Source organism: Centrocercus urophasianus, unplaced genomic scaffold (genome assembly GCF_019232065.1).
Source record: "Centrocercus urophasianus isolate 14NV4802_14NV808 unplaced genomic scaffold, USGS_Curo_1.0 seq_25, whole genome shotgun sequence".
In the NCBI taxonomy this organism is placed as follows: domain Eukaryota; kingdom Metazoa; phylum Chordata; class Aves; order Galliformes; family Phasianidae; genus Centrocercus; species Centrocercus urophasianus.
This window is the reverse complement of record NW_024884811.1, coordinates 4,291,904-4,313,481: the sequence shown is the minus strand read 5'-3', so window position 1 is coordinate 4,313,481 and position 21,578 is coordinate 4,291,904. Positions and strand designations below refer to the sequence as shown.

The following is a 21,578-nucleotide window of genomic DNA, read 5'->3' as shown; positions in this document are numbered from 1 at the left end:
CTAAAGAAGACCCCCCCAGAAGTATGACTATTACAGCTTTGCAGCCAAAGTAATCAAAGACCTTGAAAGCATAACCGATAGCAGCTGCCTGCTAGACTATGGACCACCTGCAGCCTCCATAATGATTGCAGCAGCCTTTCAAAGGCACCTGTAATACTGTTTAAAGGTGGATTGGTAGACCAGAAAATATTTGAACAATTAATTCAAAGATGCTTATCCTTTAAAGATACATCATCCAAACAGCCTGCAGTGCTGCTGATGACTGAAACACACACATATGCTTGTAAGTAAAGGAACTGTTTTTAATGCTCACTGAAGATGTGCAGGCTCTACTATATGCTAGCTATAATTATCTATACAGCTTTTTGCTGCTTACTATGCATACAAGGACAGCTGTGAAGAAGGTTGGCCAACGAGGTAAAGGCCTGTGCTCCATGGAAAAAATGAGACGGAAATAGTAATTTGGAGCTGTGGACATGTAGCCTGGAATATTGCTGCACATACACTGACATGGGGTAACAGCTGCCACATCCAGCAGTCTCAGACTGTGGACTCCTCTGGGACTCTCCCTCCACCTAGGAAATTTCCTACTGGTAGAGCCCAGTGCATGCACCTTAATATCCTGAAGGCTCCCTGTTTTAGGCCAATGAATGCTGAATACTGATGGAAGGCTGAACATGTACTCAAGGTTCACAAAAATACACACTCATTCTGAAAACATTAATACGGCCAACTAGCCAGGCAGGGCACTAACTTTCTTAAACAACATCCGCACAGAACACTGACAGGACTATGGTAAAACATAGATGCACACAACAGTGTGCACTCCTCCCCTCTCAGAAGAAAGAGGAAGTTAATACTGCAGACATCACTACCTGGGGGCACGGCCACAGCTACAGGCACCTAGTTCACTCACCCCAGTCTCTCGAGCTGCTGGTTCCCAGACCTTGCAGCATAGAGGCAGCTGAGTGAAATGCTACAGAAAAGTAGTTAAGAGGGGATTTTTTAAAAGCTGCAGTGATTAGATACAGGGTTCTCCCAGTTGACAGACTGTCCCTGTCTGATAAGAAAACAAGAAAGAAAACAACAAAGCCAAAACCTCTTACGCTTAGATTTTTGTCCTCTGCCTAGCCAATAAAGAACTGGAATCATCTTGAATTCTATGAAAAGCTTTTTCTGAAGTATGACAGCTGTCACTTTTCTTTCCTCTAGTGCGAGGCCAACTGAGGTACATTCCAGTTTACGCTTCAGCAACTTCCCATTTCAGTTTTCTTAATACTCTGCCAAATACTACCTTGATTCCAGCAATTTATTACTGCTCCAGAGCCTATTTTATTGAGCATTCAAGTTTAAGACACTTGCTTTGATTTATTACTTGTAAGAAATTATTCATCAAGCTTTTTCCTATGTTATTAACTTCTATCAGTATTCTTATAACCTTAAAGATGGTGGAAGCTTCTTCCTTCTGTGAAAAAAGTTTCTCAATTAATTCTGTTAACAGTTAAAGCAACTGTTCTACCTTAGAGCTTGCCTCAGAGTTTCATGCTTTCTTGCCAGAGTTTAAACTCTTTAAATTTTCTTCAGAAATAACCTCTCTGTTTTCAAATGCTGTCTAGCCCCAGGAGCACACTTACTGTATGTTTAAATCAAAATCAGCAAAAAGTCAACATGATTTGTCTCCTCTCAGGTGGCATCTAAATGGCTGCTGGCTCTCCTATGCTGTTACCTTCAAGCTAGAATAAGTACATCTACCCCATAAAATAATGCTATTGAACACTTATCACTTATTATCTCTTGCTGCAGCTAGTGCACAGTGTAAGAAAACAATGATAGAAGAGTTTGTAAGAGAGTCAGAGGTGATGAGGAAAAAGAAGAATCACATATCTGCTTCAAGATCAGTAATAATTTCTCACCAGATATTTCTACCTTCTAAATTGCTGTAAGTTAAGAATAAAATTCCAACACAAATCACATTCTGGCCAACATCTTCATAAGCTACAGCTAGTTATGTTAACATACTAGTATTTCTTCATCAAGAACAGAAATAAGCATGCACTTTTTTGTAAACCATTGTATCATAACAATTACTTGTGTTATCATAATTTGCATATAGGGAAATGAACTTAATTATTCCAATGTATCTGCAATGATAGATACTCAGAATTGCTTTAGTGTGTTTTTTTCTAGTTTATTCTTCAAAGACTAACTCTACGTGCTATCATCACAGGCATTATAACCCATCTTTTGCAGGTTAATGGAGAAAGTATTGTAAACACGAAACCATTTAAAACAAAGGCTGCACTAACTCTTCCTATTAAACTAAGAAATCATTTCTGTACCTCCAATCAAAGCTAAGAAGCAGTGAAGAAAAGTCCCACGGCTACTTAGAATCAAACAACCAGAATATCCAGCTGCCCTGGAAAATCAAAGCTTTAAAGTTCCAGAGTTTCTTAGAAGCAATAAGTACGTCCTCAAGCATTAGCACAGTACTGCTAATCTGGAGGACTGCACAGCCTGAAACAGAAGTCCTGCTAGCATTCAAGATCTCTTATTATTGGACCATCACCAGCAGTAATGAGAATACAGAAGAGAAGGGTAAATTGCTATTTGCAGTCAGATATTACCTGGAACCACTTGTCTACTTCATAGCGGCACAAATAATTTATTTTCCCTGCAAATGCATTTTCTAATGTTCAGCAATTACTGGAGAAACAGAAGTTCAATAAAGTGCATATAGGGAAAACAAAAAGTAGGGAGAACAGAAATTAAGCCTTATCGCAAACAGGGTACTCAAGAGTGTTCCTTCATACATGTAAACAAAATGTTCTGAGAAGTCAAAGCAACCGTTCATTAGCCTGTAGACAAAGCAGTAGGACTAAGAGTTCTGTACACAGTTATTAGAAAGTGATTCCACAAGCTCATTTTTTATTACTTTCCAAACACAGATTAAGCACAGGTTTTCTCTATCACCTCTTATAAAATCAGCTCAATTAGGAATTCAGCTAACTTCATGTAAAAAGCCCAAAACAATCCTAATAAAATCCCTTCTGGAACATTAGCTTACAGTAAGTTCTTCACAGTTTCATGTGATAAAGCATTCACAACTCGTTGCACTGAAAAATCATATAAAATGGCAAAGCACTGTAAAAATATTCTCATGAGACACCATCTTCTCATAACACCCCACCTGCAGGAAGTAGAACTGCTGCACAGCCAGAGAGCCCTTTCACCAGTTGCGTGCATTCAACTCTTCCTTTTGTATATGACTACTGGACTACCTGTGAATGCCTGATATTGCCAAAAATCTGTCAGAACCAATTTTGCTTCTTTGTGCACAGAACAGTACTAAATAAGCAGAACAGCATATTCTTTTCTCCTGTGTTATTTTGTTTTTTATAGACACAACTTCCAGCACTAAAAGCGCTGAGGCAGCTTTGAAAGCAATGCCAGATTCACACACTAGCTATCAAGTAACTAGCTAACCATTCACTATTAGAACTGTCAAGCACTGGAAGATGCTGCCCAGCAGTATCACATAGGATCTCCATCCTTCAATACATTCAAAACTCAGCAGGAAAAGATAAGCTAAGCAATGTGGTACACTGACTCATTTTGATTAGAGGGTTGAAGAATGACTTCCAGAGGTCCATTGCAACCTGTCACATGGTGCTTACCGGTTGTTTTTCCAAGTGCTGCTGGGGATTTGGGTAGGGAAGAGAAATATCTGACTGACAGCCTGGATGAGACTGAGGAGGCATTAGCAGAGAGAAACATAGCCTTTTATTAAAATTACCTTTTAGAAGGACTTAACACTAATTATTCACATTTGTATTGCAAGAACTGCACTGACCTCTAGCCATCACTGGATAATAACCTATTTTACACAACCAACAGTTGGCCAAGGGAACTGAGTTGTCCACTTCTATAGACACTTTACTACACAGATCCATCCATAGTCTTTCATCTTGACAAATACTACAAGGTACTCATATCTTGAAATTCAACCCACAATTTCTCATGGTTATCCCAAACTACACTTACTAGATAGATTTTTATTTCAGTGTTTTGCTGTCAAAGCTGTAATGAGCAAAGAAGCAAATGAATATGACCTTCCTTGAATGCAATAGGCTGGCAAGAGATGAATGCTAAAAAAAACATCCCTTAAGCACATCTCTCCATAAGCATGAAGTACTGTATTTATCAGTGAGACAAAAATTTTCTAAAGAAGTCAATTGTAACTAACTGATTGGTCTGGTTTTATGTTCATTGCCGGAATGACAAAAGAGGGGGAGCTATTCAGGAATTTACTGAATATATGCCTCTAAAAATACAATACTCTTCCAATGATTTTTTCAGATTTTTAATATATACATTTCCAAGTGCATGCTATATGCATGCTATATCCAAACTATGAAAAACTGAGGAAATTTGTGATGCTGCAAGTCAGGAGAAAAAAAGTCTGGGCTTACTTAATATTGCTCCATGTTCTAACTACATCTCATTTAAGAGATGACACAAACGTGTTCAAAAAAAGGTGCTTTCAGTCTAGCACTGTAATACTATATGACACCTTACAACTGTGTTGCCAAGACAGGGACACCAATATCCCTGAGCGGCACTTCCAAGATCTGCCACAGAAAATATAAGCTTGAATTTGAAAAACATAGTATTTTATTGTTGGAAGTTACACTGATAGATAGTAATTATCCATACATTATGCACATTTCACAGAAGATCTTCACTGTCAGAAATAATTACTTAAAAACGTTACAGAATCAAATCTATTGAGAGAAGACAATGTGGAAACTACACGAATTGCAATGTTGTGCTTCTCAGGAATAAATTACACCTTTTATAACAATAAAACTATTCAGTCTGAGGACTATTAGTTAAATTCAACGTTTTATGTGAAAAAGATACTTTCTTAGTATGCCACACTCATCTGAGTTTTAAAGAACTGAAGAATTCAAAAAAGCACAAAGGACAGACTATCAGAAACCTCACTGAACAGAAGAAAAACAGTTTTGCTCTGGGTCCCTTTCAGGAAGCCACATTGCACAAGAGATCAAAACTCACTCAAGTTAAGCCCACAACGTATCCTTCAACTACCCTTCAAATTGCTTTGGTTTAACCCAGCAGGTTGAGCACAACACTGCTTTGCTCACTCCCGCCTTCCCCAGTGAGAACCCATTAAAAAAAAAAGTAGAACTCATGGGTTGAGGTAAAACTATTTACTAAGATAAAGGTTAACAATTACGATATTTACACATTAACATATTAAGTCAGTCATCTAATTCTGTTCCCTCCCATCTCCCTGGATCCTTTGCTGAGAATGGCCTTGGCTCTATACAGCACTGTTTAGCAGACAATTATGAATGCTAGCGTGTTATCAACACTGCCCTTCTCCCAGAACCAAAACGTGGCATCGTATCAAACACTCTGAAGAAAATGATTCTACCTTACCTGAAACTAAAATTAACATACTTTGGAGATGGTATGTCCTTACAGATCTTCCATTATCTCCAGCTAGCTCTTCACATATTATACATAACTGTTCCAAATTCTGAAAACAATACCCTACAAATCTTACCTAAAAAGTTCAACAGCATACTTAAGAAATAAACATGCTTACTGTTCTTGAATCAGAGAAAGGATTGTACTCATCTAGTCCAGGGGGAACATTTCTTGTCACTTGAGTAACCGAAGGATCCTAGAAGACAAGACAGTTCTGTAAATGCACAGACATATATGCGAGAAATGAGACAACACTTACACATCACATAAAATTTAGCTTCTGTTTAACGAAAAGTTGTTTTCACAAAAAAAAAAAAATACAAAAATTAGTAAATATCCACCTCTTCCTCTAAGCCTGACATCATTCTATTCAGAGCTTCTTCCAAATCTAGATTAACACAAACTCCATCTGTCATGCATTTAATTCATAAGAAAAACATGCTCTCAGCAGAGAAGGGAACAAAACAGCACGCTGCTATTTTGACTGTTAAGTCTCCACAACTATACAACCAACAAAGAGCACAACAGAAGAAAAAGCTTGGTTTAACTTTGGACTTTTCTACTTAGAAGAACCTCCAGGAGGTAGAAAAGGCACTTAAAAAAAAAATGATGCTAAGGAAACAATTCTCCACAGCAGAAAGGTACCTTTGCTTCAGCTTCTACCTGAACTGGTAGATTTAGGAAAAAGGGCCTTTATTTTTTTCTCTCCAAACAACTGTACAGTGAGGAACACAGCTTAATATTTAGCTTTATAAATTAACAACAGGAGTTAAACATTCCTGCAGTAGAGATAGGCAGGCTTAGTTCTGCAGAAGCACTCACTTATCAGAAACCAGACTTCATATTCATATAAATAAGCATTGTACTTACTGCACATGGTGCTTTGTTCCACATACGTAATTTCTCTAGTTTAACTAAGGTTTTTTTATCTTCAGATACCAAGAATGGATGAAAGGGGGCAGACTGTTTTTTTCTTTGAAATTAAGAAATTTACTTAGTCTACGTGATAGCTTCAGTTATGTTTACACAAATAAACTTACAATATTTCATATGTATAGCAAATATAAGCAAATATCTATAGCACTTCGGTTGATTTTATGTGCACATCTAAACCTTTCCTTATTTTCAGTCCAGTTAAACATCAGAAAAGCTAAAGCTGATTAAGATTGGGAAGAAGATTAAGTACTCACATTTTTCTATTTTACGTTATGTACTTTTATTTACATTTCCTTCTAAGATAACTAAATTTAAGCCTTTTATATGAAATATTAAAGAAATACTTCAAGTGTAGCTTATTCTACACTTAGGTAAATATATAAACCATTGAACTACTGAAAAATAAATTCTAGCTTCTTAGACACAGCATCCACTACAATACTAACTTTGTGTTGACAGTAGCTGCTTTATCTAAAATGTAGGAATAAGTCTATAGTTTTATGGTCTTCAGTCTATTTTTTTCACTAGCTACAGTCACAGACATTAAAATAAGAGGCATTTTAAAACTTCACTCATAAAAAGTATAAGACAAGAAAAGTATTGCTTCAAAAATAAATTATATTGGATATTTTAATCAAATGTGTGTATATCTACATAAAACTACTGTTTCTGTTCATATAGAATGCTACCCCTTTTGGCTAAAGCATACATTTAGCTGCAAAGCAACATTTTAACAGTGACTGCACATGAGTTAACCTCTAAGTGAATAAAAAAATTTTACATGCACTTAAAATTCTCTTTCCTGCATTTGACTTATGCAATAATTAGTGAATTTAATAACGTAATCCTGGTGACAGTCTCCCCAGCACGTTCATCGTATTTTCAGTCTTGCTCTTACGAATGCACTGTTTCAAGTACAATCTCATGAAATCTTGAAGAACTAACAGAATAACTAACTTCATGTAACTTCATGTCCTTTCTTTAAAGGACTGGCACAAAATACCGCGCAGCTGAACAACAGAAGCAAGAGAGAATATATGGGGGAGAACAGCTGTTGTCAAAATTTGAACACACATCATTTGAAACGTTCAGTTAGAAGACAGATAAGAAAAACCTGACACCTGAACATCAATTTACTGGACTTGCTCTTGCAAGATCTTTATGGAAGAGCTTAAAGTGAATACAAATAAAGCAATGTCATAATTCAATATGTTTGAACTATGGGATTGCAGAAAGTTTTATACATCTGAAAACTATTATCTTACTCAGGTGGGTTGACCAAAGCATGCAGTTAAGCTCCCACCCAGTTGCTCACTCCTTCCCCACCGTGATGATGGAGAGACCAGACAGGCAAAAGCAACTTGTCAGTGTCAAGGTAGAGAGTAAATGAGGGAACAGGAAGAGGAAAAAAAAAGAAAAACATACAAATGATGCAAGAGCAACCACTCGCCATCCTCATCCTGCAGAGGGATACCCAGCCAGTCTCTTAGTAATGGTTACTCTGGATTCCTTTCCATATGCTACTGCTGAACATGACAGTACAGCGTTATGGACTATCTCTTTTGTCAGGCAGAGTCAGCTGTCTGGCTCTCTCCTCCCAGCCATTTGTCCACAACCCCAGACTCCTCTCAGCAGAGAACAGTAAGAAACAGAAGGCCATGATGCTGTGCAAGAGCTGTTCAGCAGCATCAAAAACACTGTTACCAGCACTGTTTTGGTTCCATTCCTAAAACATAGCACCAAACAGATTGCTATGAGAAAAATTAACTCTTTTGAAGCCAGAACCAGGACTATTCTAGCCCTTAAATAACATGAAACCTAGTAGCATAATGTGCCCTAATCACAGAAAGGCTTGATCTGGAAAGGACCATAAAGATCACTCCAGGTCCAACCCCATGTCATGGGCAGGGCTGCCAACCACCAGATCTATCTGGCCTTGAACACCTCCTGTGATGAGATATATCCACAGTTCCTCCAGACAACCCATTCCAGTGTCTCATCACCCTGCGTAATAAAATCTCCTTTTAATATCCAATGTAAATTTCCCTACTTTTTGTTAAAACTATTCCCCTTTGTCCTATCACTACCAGATCATGTAAAGTTGCTCTCTCTATTTATGAGCTCCCTTTAAGCACCGGAAGGCTGCAATGAAGTCTTCCCAATGCTCTCTCCAAGCTCAATAAGCACAGCTCCCTCAACCTTCCATTGCAGGAAGCGAGCTCCTGGCTTCCTCTGGACCCACTCCAACAGGTCTGTGTCTTTCTTGTGCTGGAAGCCCACTCCTGGATGCAGTACTTCAGATGGGTCCTCACAAAGACAGAGCAAAAGGGACAGTCACTTCCCTCTCCCTGCTGGTCACACATTTTTTAATGCAGCCCAGGGTACTGCACGCCTTCAAATGCACAAAAGGCTACAAATGCACACTGCTGGCTTTCAGCAAACTTCTCATCCACCACAACCCCCAAATCCTTCTTCACAGGACTTTCACTCATGCTTTTAGTATAGTATTACTTCAACAAATGCTCTCAAATCATTGCCTTTTCCAGTGTTCAAGTGTAGACACAGATGAAACTACAGATAGCTGGCCATCAGCTATGAACAAGAAGACAAAATTATTAAACTCAAACAGCAATTTGATTTAGTTGCTTCAAAAGCACATTTCAACACGCATGTGATTCAGCACTGCATTCATTACTAATCAAATAATTCAGTTTTAACTAGAAGATCACAGGCTCATGAGACAGTCACTGTACAGAATCAGATTTCAAGAAAAAACAGGAAGGATGTGAAGTGGTCACATCAAATTTTGAAAGGCTGTCTACATTTACAAATTAGATATGCAAACAATAAATGTCTGATGAAAAAAGCCTTCTTCTAGTGTTTCAGAGATGAATAGGGAAAAACTCTTAGATCTCTTCACACTGTGACATTCTAACACCGATTTACAAAAATGACAGGAAATCCCCGCTCATTGAACTAAATAAGTTCACTACATCAAATGCCTTAGCTCTAGACATAAGTTGCATGTACAAACACTCTATGTAGTCCTCTAGCAGAAACCCATTCTACTTCTAGAACCAACAATTGCTGCACTTCTGCCAGATATTGCCACTGTTTGCAAAATTAACAACAGCTCTGAAAAAAATACAATGACCCAGAAGACCTTCAACGTCAGTTCCATGTAAGAAAAGTTCTCTTATGTAGTAAAAAGCCTGCAAAGGTTATTGCAGTTCTATTGAAATACATAATTGAATACCATCATGCCAAGTTTCTGCTCTCAGAACCTGGACTTCAGTATAACTTCACGGCCTGATGTCTCTCACAAGCTGGAAGACACAAGTAGAAGTAAGCCAGAGATTACAGTGAAAAATACAGTAATCTCACAGTTGAAGGAAGCAATTACCATCATGGAGATCAGACTCTCTCCTACACTTACTGACCGAAATGTTCTGTGATGCTAAGAAAACCAGCCTCAGTGGAAAGGAACAAGTTCATCATAGCCTGATCATTAAGTGAAAGCTACTGGACTTTCTAAACATTCACAGTGAAGTATTGATGCCAACAAGAGCTACATTTCATATCTCAAAACAGTACTTAGAATACTCTGAAAAGATCAGACCTGACAATCCAGAGAACACACAGACTTACCATGCACCTTCTCACCTTACACTCATTACATCTCACTTCAAAACTAGAGTGAATGCCTACTCATCTAGATGCAGGGAGAAAGACTGAAACACTCATGCTCACTGCTACTTAGTAAGAAAACATCTAATTTAGCAGTTTATCAGGGTTTGAATAATGAACAAGAAATGTGAATGACAAATGTTCACTGAACACAAGACTGGAATAAAGTGACATTTAAATGAAATTTAACAAATCTGTACAAGACACACGCATCCTCCTGGTTAAGAAGGTTAGAACCATAATACTCCGAACAAACAAGGGAATCTAGGCTGCTGTAATTTGTTTTCCATATTTAGTATTCTACCTGGATAATTAAGTTAAATGCATTATTTGAGCTGTTCTACTTTGTTAACATGGAGGAACAGAAAAAAAAAACAAAAAGATAAGCTCCACTAAGTGATAATACGCACACACAGACAAAGAGCAACAGCAGGATTGGAACCACCAAGCATCCAGAGACCTCAAACTCAGTGATAAAAACTAGATAACTCCAAGAAGATTTAGAATCTCTGGGATGTTTAAATATCACATGTCAGCCCCTGAACAGGACAACTACATAACGCTTAGACTGAGAAGGACATATCCTGGAGGATTGCTCCCCATCCATAATGGTCCCAGCTCTTGCAGTGACTCCACGCCACAACTCAACTTTCCACAGACACCCAGCCAGTCCCAGCCCTTGCTTCTTACAAGACAAATGCCAAGAATTCCCTTCTTGCTTACCCAGCTTACTGTTCCCTCTTTCCACTTAACTTCTTTCACAAGTCTTACCTCACTCAAACTTCCAAGTTTAGCCACACCAACTGAGAAACACAATTTCAGAACTGGCTGTTTTCCACACTCAGATACTCTAAGCTATGCACTGGTCACATACAAACACTTCAGATGATATTTTCAACATCTGAATCTAGCTTGGAATACTGGAATTTTAAGAAACCAGAACAACCTAATTAACCTTTTCCACCTTAACTTTCACTTATTTTTTGTAACCTCTCTCCCACAGTATCAACCTGAAAAGATTAGAATTACTTTATTTGTGTCACCAGGAGTCAGGGGTAAGAAGCACCCCAATACTTACATTAAGAATGGGAAATCAGAAAAACCACAATACATCTTTAGTTCACATTTGCAAGAGCACTTGCAGAACTGCTAAAAATGCCTCCTGTACTAGCTTAACAAATTACACTCACGTGTCCAGTTGGCACAAACGGCTTATTAAAAAAGGGTGCACAAAACCACCTATCTACAAATTAAGGGGAAAAAGAAAGAGAAGAAAGGTTGCCTGAGCCACCCCCATGCTCCATAAGAGAGCATGTGGCTGAAATGGAGTAGAACAATCTATTCCATACAAGTTTTTACAGCTTTTTAAAAATCAAATTGAAGAGAATAGAGACTTCTGTTGTCTAGGAGACAAAAACTAGTCATCTGCTATAATTTTCATTAATACATCACAGATGAACAAATTAAAAGACTCAAACTAGATACTAGATGTAATGATTCTTTGTATTACTGTTCACTGGGAACGGCTCCAGCATTGTTCCACCATGATTAAGATGCCCTGATAGCCCACCACAGATTAACTAATTAAAGACTCAAACTAGATATCAGATGTAATGATTCTCTGTGTTATTGTTCACTGGAAAGGGCTCCCGCATTTTTTCACTGTGACTAAGATGCTCGGATAATGCACAATGTGAAAATGTTCTGAAAAATGTTACCAGCTAAATTTATTTCGCTATTCGAGACTTCAATTTCTTGTAAGGCAGCCATCTGAGAACTAGGAATTCTCCATCCTGTAACGTGTACTTCAAATTGTTTAAAAAATAAAATAGAAGCTAACAATACATTTGAGAAGGTATATTTCGGTAGCTTTTTTTCCCCTGTTAATGGAACATAAGAGACAGTGATGTTAAGTACACCAGATGTCATGATTAATTTAGTTCAGTATGCTTTGATTCCAAGGACTGTCAAGTAAGTAGAAACAACATCTCATTGGAGAGGTCAAGAAACAGAGCAAAAAAACACACTCTGAACACCGATTTGGATAGGGATTATGAAGATTTCACAATGCATCAGCAACTCAAAACAATAACTTCAAATTAAAACTGTGTACCATACAGAGAATTACAAAAACCTGAAATAGGCATAAGTGCATAAAACACTTTTATTAGGAAAAGATAACTGCCTCTAAAACAGGGCAGGAAGGTAAATCTTTAACACTAGTTGACAAGTGGGAGTAAATAAGACAACTAAATTTCTTTCACGACTTGGATCACATTACCTGGAGAGCAGCACATCAAAGTAATATAACCACCATGCTGTTTGGTAGAACAGGCAACACTAGAATGCTGCATTTAGAAGTGACAGCTTTTTTAATTTTCTCGATATACACAGGATTCATACGAAAAAATCAAAAAGATATCTGAATAAACTGTCAGAAGTACACCTGGTTATCCTTTGGAGAAAAAAGAAACCAAGGATAAAGCAATGGACTAGGAAAGCAGAAGTGGACTTTTTAAAAGGATTAATTAATTTTCATGGATGAAGTCAGGGCAAGAAAACAATTCATCAGTAACATAGCTACTTGAATACAACTAAGGAATAATCAGCAGCTACATGCAACTCTAGAGATTTTTATTTTCAGGGTTTCAAGGTTCAAGGGAAAAGGATCACAGAATCGCAGAATACCCAGGGTTGGAAGGGACCTTAAGGATCCATGAATCTCCAACGCCCTACCACATGCAGGGGCACCAACCTTCCCATTTAATACTAGACCAGGTTGCCCATAGCCCCATCCAATCTGGTCTTCAACACCTCCAGAGATGGGGCATCCACAACCTCTCTGGGCAGCTGTTCCAGCACCTCACCACTCTCATAGTACAGAACTTCCCCTGACATCCAACCTAAATCTCCCCTCCCTCAATTCAAACCATTTCCCCTCATCCTGCAGTTACCAACCCTTTCAAAGAGTTGATTCCCCTCCCCTCTGTAGGCTCCCTTTAGGTATTGAAAGGCTGCAATGAGGTCACCCCGCAGCCTTCTTTTCTCCAGGATGATCTGTTAATGACAAAATTGGTTTCAATCCCTGTAGAGAAAACAGTTCTCATCAGAAAAACTTCTAATGGTAGGATTGATATAAGGTGGCTTCACCTTTCTTGTACCATCATATAGTCTTCGCCCTTTTCTTCAGGATGTTCAGAAATTACTTCCTCCTCCCTGCTTTAATAGTAACAGACACCATCCACCTTTTACTGAGGCAACTTTTTCAGCATTCATCCATATTTACTTTCACCCAGCTATGCATTTTCCCTTTTGCCTTCGTACTTGGAAGGAGGTTCCAAGAAAGCAAAAGAAATTCAGCCCCAATGTTATCCTTCTAACTGCTAAACATGCTCAGCAAAGACATTGCCTTCAAAAAACCTGACCCTGTACAGACATCCAGATTGGTGAATACACTCTGGTGAAATCATAAGATCAGTAAGTTTTACTGAATCATCCTTAGCCAACTAGGATTTCTTAGACCTACCGCTCCCACTGAAAGCTTCAGCATTTCAGTCCAAAAAAATTAGAACCCTTCCCCATTTTGGACTAAATTTACTACTGATCAATTGTAATGGGTGTAATTCAATATGAACTTTCAATCTCCATTAGGTCTCCCCTCTTGTGACTGTGCCCCCGGATTACTTTGTAGTCCATGCTTCAATGCATGAAAAGGATCAACTTATTTCAATACAAACTCTTAACTGTTTATCACAGATTATTTGCTATGCCCATTATAAACATACGTAATACTAACTACATACATTCTGCCAAGAATGCTTCCTGAGTTTTGTTCAACACCTGCTCTCTGCTAAGTACTTCCTAAGGTGACATGATCAGCTCTGAAAACTAGGCAAAAAATGTGACAAAAAAAAAAAAAAGCCTGTAACTCTTCAGTGGCCTGAGGGTTTTATGACTTCTTGATCAAAAAGAGAACTACATACCCCATTCCTCATGAAGGAATAAGTTCTCTAAAGCAATCAAAGCCACTACTCTTTCAGCTGAAGATCTCTATATGATATACTTTGCTTCCAAAGAACACTCTTGGAGAGTGAATTGACAGAGCTTACTTTTTGACAATAGGAAGAAAAGTGTATTTAGCTAGCAATGGATATCAATGTTTTTCTTCTCCTACATTAACAGCTGATTCTGAGCTCTTAAATAAGGAACCAACCTTTGGAAAATTACGTATATGTGTTTCTTAGTCCCATAATACTGTCCAAATTCTGGTGATCAAGCCTCTGAAATTTCAATTTGTACTTGTTCAATAAAAACTTTGCATAAATCAAATAGCTTAACTCCACAGAGACTTTCTCCCTGTTCATGCCATAACAAGTTGCACAAGTGTCAAGAAGTTATTCATGTTTTGATGTGGTGAAAAATAAAAGCTCTTCATGCTTTATTTGTCCTTCGTCATTATAAACCCAAGGCAGATTATAGTTATAGGAATTTCACAAGTGGTAAATCAAGACTTGTACATTTTACTGTCTTAATAGTATCTTAATGGTAGGAACTGTTTACGTTCAAGAGTATAAAGGAGTCCTTAAAATACATTGTTGTTGTTGCAAGACATTATCTACGATTAAATACAACTTACTGTGAGGAAGAACTGCCCTGAAAGGTCCACATGTAACACCAGGAAGAATTAAGGACAAGTGTAGAAATAGCCTTTGTTTTGCACCTACTGAAAGTACGCATAACTGCCCGAACAGTCCATTCAAAATTTTTATCATCTCAACTGATCAGCCATTTCTCTTCTAACCTGTGCCTCTCTCTACCCCTCCTTCTCCAAATGACATTCAAAGATTTTCACTCCAGAACTACCAGAACACTATTAAACAAAATACTGCAGAAGTATTCAGCTGGTTTTCTCTCACTTGGCTCTCAAGTGGTGCACATTGTAGGACATGTTATCTGACAGAAGCACAGCTCTGAAGGGTTCTGAGCTACTAAGTAAACCAAATTCTCCATCTCTGAAACCAGACAGAATATCGCTGGTTCCCAAGACCATATCAGCCCCATCTTGCAAGAGAGTACTAAGCAAGCGTTATGGGTTCACAATGATGGACAGCTGAACTCCACCACACTGCTCACCCACTACGCTTTTCAAAGGAATAAACGGTGAAAATACAGAGGAAGAAAAAAAAGTTGAAAGGCTGAAATGGAGAGACCACTCAAATTAGATCATTCTCCCTACGCTGTTTTGTTTTGCCCATGATAGTAATTTATTGCGTATTGTTAACATTGAGAAGCTAAAAACAAACAAAATCACCTTCCTCACATTTATCCTATTCTACCTCATCCTCCACCAGGAGAAGAGGAACAAGGGAGTTGTCAGCCCATAATGCTTCATCTCTGCTGCTTCTTTATGGCCACTCTCTCAGTCCCTGCCCCAAGGCAGGCTGCTTCCCACAGGCTGCAGCACTGGCCAGGGTCTGCTCCTGTGAGGGCCCTACATGTGCTGTGCCTCCTCCAGGGCAAAATCCACTGTTGCAGCACGTGCTCCTCCATGGCTGCACAGGCTGATCTAACCCTCGTGGTGCCCATGGGCTGCAGGGGAATGGCCTGCTCTTCCATTGGCCTTACCTGGGCTGCAGAGTGTCGCTGCTCCATGCCTGGAGCACTTCCTGCACTGACTGTGGCAGCTGTAGAGCTGATTCTCTCCTGTTTCCTCACCCCGCTCTCCCAGCTGCTGTTTAACTGTGCACTCCCAGAGCACACCCAGCATGATGTATGGCTCAGATCTGGCAGCAGCAGGTCCCTGTTGGAGCTGGCTCTGACCTGACACAGGGCAATGCTGAGAGGGGCAGTGCAAAGAGGTCATCCCTACAGCTTTCCTGATACCAAAACATTCCCACACAAGCCCAATACAAGCATCACGTCTCTTAGCTGTTCTAAAAAACTCACTCCCTCCTTAGCTATGAAAGGTACAGTGTACTCCTCTTTGTAATACTGAAGTCACTCTACATAATGCAAAACTAATACAAATCTAATACTTTCAAACGCTGAAAATTTGGAAAAATGCAGCTATAATCACTACTGAGTATCAAACAAGTCACAGTAGTTCTCATTCATGGTGCAGAAACACCACTGAGGAAGTGCACTCTTGAAAACTACTTACTATGTAGGCCTTATAAAGGGCACTTTGAACATTATTTTCAGCATTAAATTATGTAAGACGGAAAGAACTTGTAGTCTTTGAAAATATGAAAGGACATCAGATAAGCAAATCAGAAAAGCATTTGTAGTTTACGTCCCTTAATAATTTAAAGAAATACAAATTAATTGGGTACATTTTCTAATTACCTAAGAAGAATTAAAACAAAGTTAGGCATATAGGCATACAAAACTTCATGTAATTAGGGTCCTGATCCTTCACAAGCAATTAAATTTTCCTTTTCTTCAAGGAATGCAAGTTTCTTTCACTTTAGCTTCACTTAGACAGCAGCAGTGAGGTGCAAGCTGTGCAAGCTGTACAGATAAGTTCTGCTGCAATACAAGCCATCAGTCATCAATTCTCTGGTGCTCCAGCATCAGATCTTCAGCTCATCCTTCCTTCCAAACAAGACAGAAGATTAATTTGTTCTCACATGAGTCAGATTAACTGCAATATCCAAATTATCACTGGAACTAGCTCTGTTGTGAAGTTAAGCTCTAATGTATACTTAGCTTCAGTGACTAAACTAATCCTGTGACCTCAGTGGGAGCAACTCAGGCATCTAATGCCATTTTTAGATGTCTTAGAGAATCTCAGACATCTGTATAAGAAGGGAAGTCAGGACAGAACTGCAGAAGACTTTGAGGAGCAGTAACCATTGTTTTTTGAGGAGGTTAACCATTGTTTGGATAATGTAGAGAAAGGCAACAGCAGATACAGCTGCTTTAAATTACCTAAGACTGGTAAACAAGCCAGTAAATAAAGAATTGCTTAATCCTTTCCAGGGGATCCTGGCTCATCAAATACTCCAAAGGAGAGGATTTCCAAGTAGAGATGTTTCTCTTGTGGCTGCCAGCCTCTAAATGAAGTTAGGGAGCCAGGCTCCACCCTTCCATTCACACAGGTGAATTGCTTGCACCTGTGCTCCCAGGGCTGACTACACCCCTTCACAAGGCGTTCAATCACTGGTTCAGGCTGTGACCTCACAGTTCCAATACAGATACCTAATCCAAAGAAACTGCTTCCAAAACTACATAATTTTGAAGGTTTCCACGCTTGCAGGCTTCCAGACCATAACTGAACAAGACAAGCAGTATTCTGTTCAGTCTCCATATGTATCACTTAGTTGTTTTTAGCAGGAGGCTACCATTTATATTTAAACACAAACACATCTTACTTTTCAGTCTTACCTTAATTTAGTATCAAATACCTGCATCCGCTCAGAGCTCTCAGCACAGCAGGGGAAGTGACCCAATCAGATGACCCATTACTTTCAGGGGACCTGATCCTGACCTAAACTTGACTTCTTATCTTGGTCTCAGCAGGGCCTTGACTCCAGACCGAACACAAGAACTGTCACTGGACCCACTTTGCTCATGCTGTCTGGGTTAGGTGGGATTCCACCATTTGTCAGTGAGAATGTTACCAAACTGGAGTTCATGCACTCAAGACAGGAGAAGTACTTCACAGAGAAGGAAATAGAACAGCTTTCATTATTAGCTCATTTTTATGATGCTTCAAGTCACACTGTGTATGTATTTACAGTGCTGCTACATCAAATTATAGAGAGATGATCACATCTTCACTTGCATGGTACATAAGGGCATTTTCTCCTGCACAGTTCTAATGTGATCACAAGCTTTCTAATGCCAGAATGCTATTTGTATTTTTGTTTCATCACTCCTTGTATTTCTAAATGAAAGATCTCCTATTTTGGTTGGTATACATCAAGGGAAAAACTACTTGTACAGAAATACTCTGATATCAAAAACATAACATCCTTTGGATTCGGTTTGAGGACTTTTGTTTTATAATGTGTTACCCTTTTTCAAAAAGAAATGTTAGGTGTTCACATATATGTATCAATATGCCATGATCAATCCAAGCAAGCAAATACTTGATATGAGAAATTCTATTTTTAGACTAAATCCATTTAGTTCCAGTTAGTTAGATGCCAAAAGAGAAACATAATTTTAGGTTTCAGAAAGCAGTAACTACCCATGCTAACCATGAGCAAACTAGACGTTTCTGTCTTCCCATTTTCCCATTCAGTATCAATGAAGAATCTCCTCTGAAATCTTTTCATTAAAAGGCATGAGAGCAGTCGCAGGAAACTAGCAGATCACAATTAGCAAAACCTAAATACTTCAGAGAAAGCAGGAGCTGTCATCAAACCTGGCAACAACTCTTCATGTGATGCCCCTTCCTCCTTTCTCTGTCACACTACTTTGTGATTTTACACAGACATAGAAAGTGCCTGCCAACTTAAGGGAACTTAAGTAATCTCGCAGACAAATAGTATGAATAAATTTGAATACAGTGTTCAGACAACACAATCTAGGTCATCAAGGCCTATCTGGAAATTCTGGTTCTGTGCATAAAATATAATAAAAGACATAGCCCATATTATAAAACACGTAGAGTAACCTGAAATTCTGACACATGTACTTCAAAGTTGTCATGCCAACGAGATGACAATCAAGGTTTGGCATATTGAGGAGGCCTTCTACCCCTTCAAGTAAGTAAGTATGTAACTAAAGGTAAGCAGCATTATTTTCTGTCTGCAGTTGAATGAGAAAGAAAATAGCAGAAACCAGAAGAAGCAGGGAAAAAAAGCCCTCCAAGAAAGAAAAAGCATGAAGCTTTCCTAAAACAACTTCTGCAAGAGAGAGAAATCCAGAACCCTGTTCAAAAAGGAGGTTCAAATTACAGAGTTGTTCTGGAGTATTTTTATTGTGATACAGTGCAGCTCTTGCCTAACAGCTACAATGAAGAGAAACTAGAAAAAAACATCACTTTAAGCATTGTCTTCAAACTAAGTATGGCCAAGGTAGGTTCCCAGCTTAGGACTCAGTAACACTGCACAGGACAAGTCCTCTTCAGCCTGGAGAAGGCAAGGCTCTGGGGAGACCTTATAGAGGCCTTCCTGTACCTCAGGAGGCCTACAGGAAAACTGGGGAGGTACTATTTATAAGGGTATGCAGTAACAGAGTGAGGGAAATGGCTTTAAACTGCAAGAGGGTAGATTTAGACTAGATATTAGGAAGAAATTCTTTGTTGTGAAAGTGGTGAAACACTGGAACAGGTTATCCTGTTGTGATGCTGTGGATGCCCCCTTCCTGGAGGTGCTCAAGGCCCCATCCTGGCCTTGAGCAAACTGATCTAGAGGGAGGTGTCCCTGCCTATAGCAGGAGGGTTAGAACTAGGTGACCTTAAAGGTGCCTTCAAACCCAAACCTTTCTGTGATTCTATGAAGTCACAGGGCCAGTAAATGATGCAAAGGAAGCTGTTTCTGCTTTGGGTATCCATACGCAATAAATTTGCTATATATTGCTTTTGCACAGGAAAAGAACCAGCTACTTTTGTTGCTGAAGACATGTTCTAGAACAATGACACCTTTTTGTCTCCTGGTGCCAGGAAGTAAAGAACAGAGCTCACAGCCATTGGTGCCAGTCCAAACTACTGCTGGCAGCAACCCATGTGCCTGGACTTCTGTTCCCCTAGAAACATCCCTGCACGGTGCACAAAGCAGAGTAAAAACATAGTGGTGAGCCCAAATAACAAAATATACTAAATCTTATGAGAATAAAAACTAAACTAAGATGACAGACTCCAATGAATGAACCAGACAAAAATCTATGCTTTCAGCAACTCCTTGTACAGGAGTACAGTTGTAGTGTGACAGATCAGTTTCTAAAAGGCTTAATTATTTCAGCCATGTCACACTGACATGCAGTACTGTGTATTATAAAGTGCCCACGAGATAAAAATGAGGCATAGAAGAAGTTTGGTGAGATTTTTTTAAGCAGCTGGAAAAAGAAAAAAAAAATAAAAAAATCAGACCAACCAGACTCAAACAATAAAGAGCTGATGAGGTGGGAAAGCATTGGAGAGGTCAGCTCACCCTGACCACCGCGGACAGAACAGAGGGTAAAGAAACAATTCCCAGCAGCGTGCCAGGTCAGGAGAGCAAGAACCGAAAGCTCAGCACACATTATAACACAGCATTTTAGAAAGCAGGGCAGAACCCAGCCTCTCCCTCAGCACCCTGCGCGCTTCAAAAAAATGCAGCAAAGCAGGTAAGCCCGATGAGGGAAAACGAGATAAATCCACGGCATTATGTGGGTCAGCCGATCAGAAAGAAAAATACCGTAGAGTATCACACGCACACACACATCTGCAGACATTACGTGAAAAACAAAATTAAGAGGGAGGTGAGAACTGGAAAAAACAATTCCTATTATTCCAGCTGCAGTATGGACGACAAAACACAGAAACCTGAACTCCTGAGAGCGCTACGCCCGTTCCCAGCGCTTCCAGAACGGCTGCTTTCCCTGACAACACCCCGAGCCGCCCAGCCCCACGAAAGCGACTCGAGCCAGCAGAAGCCTCCGGGGCCGGTTCCTGCAGCGGGATGCCCCAGCACACCGCCCTCCCCGCCCGCCCGCCCGCCTCACCTTGAAGGGGTTGTTGAGGTCCGGGTCGGCGAAGGGGTTGCTGTCGAAGTCCGACATGGCGGGGGCTGCGATCTCCGGGTGGCGGCGGTGGTGGCGGCGGCTCTCGCCCTGCGGCGCCCCACACTCGCCGGCTCGCGAGACGCCCCCCGCCCTGACACCAGCTGCTGCTGTGGTCCGAGCCCGCCCCCTCCGCACCTACCAGCCGCCAAGCTCCAGCCTCCCAAAATGGCCGCCCCGGAAATGGCGTCGCCGGGCGGGACGGCGCTGTTAGCGGGGGAAGCGGCCGGCCCGGAGCGGCGGGGAGGTAGTGCGGCTGGGAGAGCGCACGCGCGGCGCGGGGGAGGTTGGAGGCTGGCCGACGCACCCCCGAGAAGCTGTTCTGATGTGTCCACCGGCACAAATCCTGAATTATTCTCTATGCTTTCTAAAGAAATTATTTAAGTTTTCGTTAAATGCAAAAAGAGAGGGTTGAAACTGAGGCCTGAAGTCTGTCTGAAAGGAGCTGTTGCAGAGTAAAATTGGCTTTCTCAGTGTTTTGTTGTTATTTTTTCTCCATGTAAAAACCACAGGCAAACTTTGGGTATTGTTGTTTGGGGTTTGTTGAAGGCTGACTCAGAACAGTAACACATAGAGTCACAGTCATAAAGGTTGGGGAAGACACTAAAATCGGATAGTCCAGCCACCACTGTCATGCCCGCTGAACACGACCCTTATATGTGTACATACAAGGGCAGGGCCACAACATCAGAGGCACACGTGGTGCAACAGCAGTAGAGGCTGAACTTTCC

General features: G+C 40.1%; 1 protein-coding gene across 1 annotated transcript in view; it reads right to left on the bottom strand.

Annotated features, from left to right (window-relative positions):
- Positions 1-20,908, bottom strand: part of SCAMP1 (secretory carrier membrane protein 1) — a 42,043-nt gene extending 21,135 nt beyond the window's left edge. The window contains exons 1-2 of the mRNA XM_042825848.1: positions 20,791-20,908; positions 5,633-5,710 (exon numbers count right to left, since the gene is read on the bottom strand). Coding sequence (XP_042681782.1) covers positions 5,633-5,710; positions 20,791-20,847 — 135 coding nt within the window. The 5' untranslated portion in view covers positions 20,848-20,908. The remainder of the gene's footprint in view (positions 1-5,632; positions 5,711-20,790) is intronic.
- Between the last annotated feature and the right edge of the window lie 670 nt (positions 20,909-21,578).